Source organism: Hirundo rustica, chromosome 7 (assembly GCF_015227805.2).
Source record: "Hirundo rustica isolate bHirRus1 chromosome 7, bHirRus1.pri.v3, whole genome shotgun sequence".
In the NCBI taxonomy this organism is placed as follows: domain Eukaryota; kingdom Metazoa; phylum Chordata; class Aves; order Passeriformes; family Hirundinidae; genus Hirundo; species Hirundo rustica.
This window is the reverse complement of record NC_053456.1, coordinates 37,589,180-37,597,243: the sequence shown is the minus strand read 5'-3', so window position 1 is coordinate 37,597,243 and position 8,064 is coordinate 37,589,180. Positions and strand designations below refer to the sequence as shown.

Below are 8,064 nucleotides of genomic sequence, written 5' to 3'. Positions count from 1 at the left end.
CGCTACTGCGACTCCTTGGGAAATAATGAAGTAGCGCAGCATGGAATGGAGATGGTGCTTAATTAATAAAGAAGAAAATAATAATATGTGGCACGTATAGTGCTGTACTTGTTCCAAGCACTGTACAAACATTAACTACAGTAATTAAGCTGTAATTAATTAGAGTAACTACTAATCAGTGTAAATAATGATGCATCTGGAGGTACCAAATGGAGTTTGTGAACTGAAAGCAAATTTCCATGTTCAGGAAATGGCATAAAATATGAAATGGCACCAGTAAAAGTAACAAAAAAGCAGACGGAGGTCGAAGCAAGAGCCTGGGAGCCATGTTGGTCCGTGGCAGCTCCACAAATGGGAATCCTGGTTTGGCAAAGCAATAACTGGTTTACTGAGTTACTGCTGAGACACTCCCTGAGCAACCCATCCCATCCACGGGATTCTCACGGCTACTTCAGGCTCCAGACCTGCTCTCCCCAGCCCAGCTGCGCTCACCAACACAGAGAAGAGACAGGAACTGGAGCAAGGGATGAGTTGGGCAATTGGGAGCTTGAGGGGCTGATGATCAGCAGAGTAAAATACACCACAAATGTAAAATTTGGTGGTTTTTTTTTTTGCTGGTTCACACACTTTATATTTAACAAAATAATTTTTTAATAATATAGTCTTTTACACATCAAATATTGTTTCTAGGACCCCTCCCTCCCATTTGTACAGGTTTTTTTTTCTCACTAGTTTCAGGCACACTATTGTTTGAAAGTTTTGAAACTGGATAGTCATTGACAGGCAACAGCTTACAAAGAAGTGTGGTGATGACGTCTCCAATGGTACCAGCTCGGCCTGCAGGCAGCCAGTGCTCAGCCACAGGACAGCAGCTGCTGGGCTAAGTGCTCCTCCCACCCCTGCCCTCCAGAAAACACCAAAATGGGGAAGAAATAAAAGTATAAAGGCAACAGTGTGTATAAACCAAGCCCGATGCGCTGATCTGCTTCGCTGAGGATGCCGTGGGGAGGATCTGCTGCCGTCACTGTGGAGAGCAGGTGCTGGACTGGGGTCTGACTCTGAACAGAACAAGCACCTCCAGCCCCGTGGCGTTGACAGGAAGCGGGGAAGCGAGCGTGGACAGCGATGGGAAAGGCCCTGTGCTGGCCTGGGCGGGCAGGGCAGCGACATGACATCGGTGGCTTTTGTCACTGCATCGCCTGGAAGCTGCAGCCTGAGAAGGCAGGAGGTGCCAGTGCTGGAGAGCCCAACAGGGACTCGGCTGCTGGGAACCTCTGCTCCTGCAGGCAGGCACGGCAAGCTTCGGGAGAGCCCCGACAGGAGCCCAGCCCAGCCCCGCTGCACCACGGCTTGCGTTATCACCGGCTGTGCATGCTGCCAGGGAGAGCCAGGGCGGCTCCCTCCCGCTGTAGCCAAGGGTCTCTTACCCGCCAGCTGGGCCAGTTCAGGGCTGCCACAACCATGGGACATTCCTGGAAACCTCCACAGTGGGGTGATCCCATGTTTTAACTGGGACCTGCTGTCGCTGAAGGCAGTGAAACACTGCCCTTGTCTCCAGCGAGAGGGGCCTAGGGATGGGACAAGGCAGGAGAGCACACGCTCAGCCCGGGAAGCAGGAACAGGTGGGGCCCTCCTCCCTCTGCTCCAGCCAGGAATCACACACAAACAAGCCAGGTAAGACGTTGCTTTCATGGAGCACCTTCTGGTCGGCTGCCCCAGCCTGCCCAGGCAGCTGCTGTGGGCCCTGCTCCCATCAAGGTCACGTTGACTGCACAGGTGTCTTCGGCTTTATTGTCCCCACTCAGTGGAGAAAAGTGTAACACAGATACAGCTTTGGCTGGCTGGTCTATACCTGTGCATCTACCTCGGTCCTGCTGCAGGTTACATTCCAGTTGGGCTTATTTTAACACCCCCATCCCTTTTCATTTCTACCTCCCTCCCGTCCTTAGCGCCACCCGCGCTTACAGCCACAATAAAAATGCTCCATCTATTGCTCCACTCGCAGCTGTATTGTCCCAATGATCCCAGCTTAGGAAGAGACTTTAAAAAAAAAATCACAATAGCAAAAACCCCTCAAATAAATAGATGTGAAACGCCCCCCGACCCACACCGCAGAAAGTGAGAGCAGCGACTCGATTGGCGCCTGGGAGGCGCGGGCAGGCCGGGAACGTGCCCGGGCTGTTCTCCTGCTGTCCTCCCCAGTCCCAGCACTGGTGACTCCCCAGCGGAGCAGACACCTGGACACCAGGCACAGCGTGTGCGGAGCGGGGCAGGAGCTGGGAGCCCCTTCCCCGCAGGCAGCCATCTCTGCTCCTGTGGCACCCTCGCAGGGCTTGCTGCCGACCCTGCCGCAGCCGGCGGGAGGTCGGACACATGCGCAGCATCGAAGCCGTTCCTTGGTCACCGCCATCACCACCATCACCGTGAGCGGGTCGCTGGCCAGGGGGCTGCTACAGAGCCTGCTTGCCCTGGCACTCGCGCTTGGAGCACTGCGCCGGCTTCCACCAGTCCCCGTTGTGGCAGTGGCAGATGTTGCAGTCGTCCACCTTCACCTCGATGCCCGCGGGAATTATGGTGGTGCCCGCGAAGCAGTTGGGACCTGCGGAAACACACGGGGCGACAGGATGAATGCTCTGTGTTTGCATTGGGGGCACCAGCTCTGCTCTGAGCCTGGGACAGGCAGGACCCAGTGCCAGCCCTGTGCTGTGCTCCGGCCGCGCCACCGCCGCTGCCGAAATCTGTGGCAACGCTCCCGCCTTGCTTGGTGCCGAGCCTCAGACCCACAGCAATCCCTTCTCTCATTTTTTGGTTGCCACCAGGCACTAAAGGGAAAAAAAACAGTCCTTGAAACTTTCCTCTCTGTTTCTGCACCCAGTCCCTAGAACAAATGGCATTGGCACTCAGCTTTTTCTACTCGGTTGGCCACTAATTTAGTAACTCTTTCTTCGTAAATTTTGGCCGCAGGACGGACCAGACCGTGAGGACAAATGTGAGGACACAGCCCGGCCTTCACTGCTCCAGCCTGGCGAGCCTGCGGGGAGCTGCAGGGAGCAGAGCCAATCCACCCCCTGGGGCCATTGGCAGCCATGCTCCAGCACCAGGTAACCCCAAGGACCCCTACCAGCCTGGAGCTATTAACCAAAAATTATTTATTGCATCACCTCTCAAATACGCTTTCTGATAAAATATGGGTATTTTTCCTCAAGGGTAATTCTTCTACTCTGCTTACTACTGCTTTGGGTGGTGGTGTGGGGTTTTTTGTTTGTTTGTTTGTTTTTTTTCTTCATTACACAATATCAAAGCTGACCAGCAAGGATCTTATTTCCCAGTCACAGAATGGTTGGGTTGGAAGGGATCTTAAAGCGCTTTCCTCCTCCTCATAGAAGCCCCACAAATATCCACTGCCCATCTCTTCCTCTGCAAGCTCTCTTCTCTTCCCCTCTTACTCCTCCACCACTTAGTGCTAGGAATTAATGTCAGAGCCAGCGGCACACACAAAAAATTCAAGGCAGTCACACTGGTGCCATCGGGGAAGCATAAAGACATTTGAAAAGTGTTTTGTGGCTCGAGTGCTGCTCTGAAATGTCACCCCTTGACTGGCCACCGGTTTTGTCCATGCCTCCAGCGCACGAGGTGCATTCCAAAGGTAAGAGTGTGTACAGACATGGAATTATGGGCAAGTTGTTCCCTAAGTCTTCGGCTAAAGGCTGGGAAAGGGAAACAGTGTCCCTCACGAGGCTGGAAACAGGTTGAGCTGTAGCCCAGTGCCAGGGTCCCACGCTTTACAGTCTCAGAGAGCTCTTTCTGAGTGCCCTGACTTCAGCAAGGTGCTCCTCAGCACCCTTTGTGGAACAGGCCACGAGTCTGGCAGGGCTGGGCTAACCAGGCAGCTCAGGTGCCTGAGTGTTACTTGTGCTTCTGAACCCTCCCACCTTCATCAGAGGCCCCTTCAAGCGTGGCTCTACAGCCACATTCACATCCATCTTCACCAGGCACCACAGAAAGGCCGGAGAAAGATGTCTTGGATGGCTCCTGGTACAGAACTGGGGCTGACAGGCTGTACCCCAGGGCTGCTCCTCCTCCACGGGCAGGGCCTGGGCGGGCAGGCTGTGGCCCTGGGAGGGTCTGTGCTGCTCCACGCTGCCTCCTCCTCGAGTGAATTCCATCAGGATTCCAGGAAGAAGCCGGCTTTTGCTCCGAACGAGGAGATTGCACTGCACTTGCTGAGCAGAGCACAGGTGACACGGGGCTGCTGGCAGTGCAGGAGCCCTGTGGGTGGGGATGTTTCGAGGCTGCTGGGAGCTGGGCTTTGAGCTGGACGAGCTCCAAAGAGCCCCTCCAACCTCAGCCATTACAGACTGCAAAGAACTTTAAAACCAGGAGCTACCACCAAGAGCATGAACAGAACAGCCAAACTCTACACATGCACACGTGGTGTCTGTGTTTGTCCTTGCAGGCTCGCTCACAGGTTTAAGAAGTCATGGCCTGTTTTGGTCTGGAGCTGAAGATTTCCCAAACTGATGTCTGTCTGGAAGACAGCATCCTGGCTGGACAGGCTGTGATTCCAGCTGTGTCTCTGGCAGCCCAATGAAGTTGTCACACTTTCTCAGAGCCTTTGAGTCCCTGTGCTGGCTGTGCCATTGCCTGTGCTCTCACCGCTGGTTCAATTCTCCATTTCCTGGGGCCCGGTGGGTGGGGAGTGCTATGACCCAGCGAGGGTGTCCCTGCCAGCTCCTCTGCTGCTGTTAAATGTCCTGGGTTCAAATGCCATAAAGATTCCAGTAACTGTAGCAGTATCTGAAGTTGCCATCAGTGCCTGGCATGGCACATTGGTGGGATGCTGATGTCTGGGATGCCCAGGGTGTCAAAACCACTCCTCACTGTAACAGAAACAAAAAGCTTCCCCTGGAGATTAGGGTGGCAAGGGAAGGGGAAGATCGTCTCCCTCTTCTTGCCCTGCCTGCTGAGCGACTCATTTGAGAGGCCAGTGCTGCCTCCACACCCACGCACGACTCCAGACACAGCTCTGCCTGGATTTACAGCCCTGCCGGCCCATCCCGGGGGCTGGGAAGGGGTGGGAGGCTGGCGGTGAGGCAGCCAGCAGGTTTGCTCACTCACAGGTGAGTCAGCTTTGCCTCCCAGACGGGCTCTTGGGACCCAACACCTCTCTCACCGGACTTCGGCACCACAGTGGTGCAGGGATCACAGTCAGCCAAGGGTGATGGCGTTGGGACTGGCTGATGGGGTGCTGCCATCTGGGCAAAAACTTATTTTTCCTTCATCCTGCTGCATATCTGTCCATTCCTTGGCTGCCCTGCCTGCTCCGAGCAGCCCCACATCTCTTCTCCCTCCTAAGCTTCCCCAGGGGATCATATGGAAATAATCAGTAAATACCCCTCACTGATGCCCCAGGACAGGGAAGAGCAGAAAGCAGACACGGAAGGAAAGAGGAGGCGGGGTGTGCTAAAAACATCACCTGTGTCTCTGAGCGTCCCCCTGGGGAGGGGATCCCTTTTTCTGGGGACAGCAGCACAGCAACGTCCCTGCCCCAGCCTAGGACACGGGGCAGCTCTGCAAATCTGTGATTAAACTCTGCCCCTCTGATCCCTGGCATCTGTTGAGCCTGGAAGGACCTGGCAAGCATCTCTGTCTAGCAGAAAATCCCCGGGATGCTGCTCCCACCCCAAAGGGGCTGGGTCAGGCAAAGGGGGAAGGTGGCAGCTGTGGTGGGTAAATCACAGGGAGTGCAAAGCAGCCCTCGCTGGGGCAGCAGCCAGCGTCCCTGGGCTGGCCAGGCTCGCCTGGGCACACCCAAGGAAGGAGCTGTAGTTAGAGGCTGAACTGAGGGGAAAACCACAGCAACTGGGATTGTTTTCTTTCTTCTTGGCTTCTAGCAAAATGGAGGAAAACAAGATCTGGGGCTCTACTGACATCTGCCCTCCTGTGGGATGTTCTGCCTCTCTCCTGACAGACTTTAGTACTTTTAATTTGGGCCAACACTGCCACTGCTCTGGACCTTTTCTTCCCCAGCACTCTCTCAAAATATCCCCCTCTGCATTGCCTGAGCGGAATGGTTTCTTTTGCTCACCACAGTGAGCTGGACAGAGCTTTACTGCATCCTCTCTCTCCCACGGCTATCCCCATCCCTACAGAAACATGGATTTCTAACGGAAGGCAAAATTTCCACACTGCATTTGTGACAATTCCACTTATATTCCCACTGCCTGAAATCCAGTTTTCCAGCACAATCACTGTCAGCCAGCCTCTCCTCCTCTGCTATTTTTTTATTTTTTCCTATTTAAACTTCTCCCACCTTCCCACTGGAAAACTGGATCCTGTTTGTCCAAACTGGGATGCAGTGAGCATCATACCCACGGTGAAGGCACGAGGAAGAGGCGCTCAGAGAGGGACCCTGCTCTGCTCCAGCCAAGCAGCATTTTCTGTGCCATGGCACAAGTCACCAGGGAGTTTTCCAGAAACTTTGGGATTTACAGAGCTCCTTGTGGAGATAACCTCCAGCACCTGGGGATCTGCATGGCTGTGCCCTGTGCCTTGCAGGGGCTGCAGCCCTTAAAGTCACAACCACAGCAAGAAATAAAGTCCTATTTTTTTTTTTTTTTTTTGCCATGCAGCAGAGCTCAACAGACTCTTAAATTATCTGATATTCTCATATTCTTTTTCCTTCCCAACATTTGAAAAGCTCAGGACCCCAACCCAGCGCCGCTGAGGACTGGTGCTTGGAGGAGCTGGACGAGACCAGGGTCTGCCAAATCAGTGCCAAAACAAACCCCCAAAGGATGACACAGAACGGCAGCGTGGGGTTTTTGATTATTATTCAAAGGAAGACGCTGCTCAGAAACATCTGACGACATGTCAAGCACATCAGGTCACTTAGGATAACGGCAGCAGGAACAAGAAGTTGCTTTGGGCAAGGGCTGTCATCCCGCTCTCGGTAAAAGCATCTTAAACCGCGACTGTGATGGTAACAGGACACCAATCACCCTTTTTCCTTGCTCAGGGAGACTGATGGGAGAAGTTTGCTGCTCCCACAGACAGTGTAATAGTGAGATTTGCTTTGCTTAACATAGTTAATACTCATAAAAACCTGCAGCACTCCAGGCTGTTTGCTAGAACAGCTGTGAAGATTTTTATGGAGATGTATTACGGACATTCAGATGCTGGTTTGATGAGAGAGATGTAAAAAAAAAATCGTATTTGGTTTGTTGTTTGGGGACAATGACGGAAAATTCTGCAAGCATCTGCTGAAGATCAGGTACTTGTGTGATGACCCTGGTGCACTGCACCCCTGTTCCAGAGGGAATTCGGGGGCCAGGCTCTCTCCTGGCACGAGCTGATGCCTTGGAGCCTCTCGGTGCCGAACAGCAGCGTCCCCCCAGCTCCCTGTGACCCCTCAGATGGCTTTTACTGAACTCAGCAGCTCTGCCTGTGGCTTTCAGCAGCTCTGAATTTAGCTTTGTGTGTGCAGAGAAGCAATAAAAGGAAATCAAATGTTAATCAAACAGCAAGCGTGCATCACTTCAGGCCAACTGTGATATTCAGATGTGCCCTGAATAGCATCTTGCCCCAGACAAACCTCATCATCTCCACCAGAACTTCTCATTGTGCAGCCTCTGAATCCAGCAGGAGCGGTAGTTTCCCCTCAGTAAAATATGTCTCCTGCCACTTCTTTGATAGCCTCCCCATCCCTTTAGGAAATATTAAAGCTGACTCCAGGAGAATTTAGCTTCTTCAGTCAATGGATTCCATCAAGGAGAGAGGAGCTGATGGCTACGCTTATCTGCCTAGTTAAAGACAGCTGCTAAATAGCAGCTCAATTCAGCAGCCATCCCTCAGGCTCCCAAGTGGTGTGCCCCAAAACTGGAGTTGCAAGGGATAAGTGGAAAACTGTGGTGTTTCCTGACAGCATTTAGGAATGGATACATCCTGAAACATCCCCCCAGTCGCTGGCTCAGCTGAATGAGGCTCGATGGCTTTGCTTTTGGAGCTCGACCACAAACACAGCTCGGCATGGGGGTTTGGCCTCGGGGAGTTGTTTCGACTGAG

At 53.2% G+C, this 8,064-nt stretch overlaps 1 protein-coding gene across 3 annotated transcripts in view; it reads right to left on the bottom strand.

The window, feature by feature from the left end:
* Nucleotides 1–2,447: 2,447 nt before the first annotated feature.
* VWC2L (von Willebrand factor C domain containing 2 like) overlaps nt 2,448–8,064 on the bottom strand; it is a 45,004-nt gene continuing 39,387 nt past the window's right edge. For 2 of the 3 annotated variants that reach the window (XM_040069150.2, XM_040069153.2), the window contains one exon: nt 2,448–2,599. In XM_040069150.2, the coding sequence (XP_039925084.1) occupies nt 2,451–2,599 (149 nt within the window). In that variant the 3' untranslated portion in view covers nt 2,448–2,450. The remainder of the gene's footprint in view (nt 2,600–8,064) is intronic. The other variant, XR_005701601.1, reaches the window with a different exon arrangement.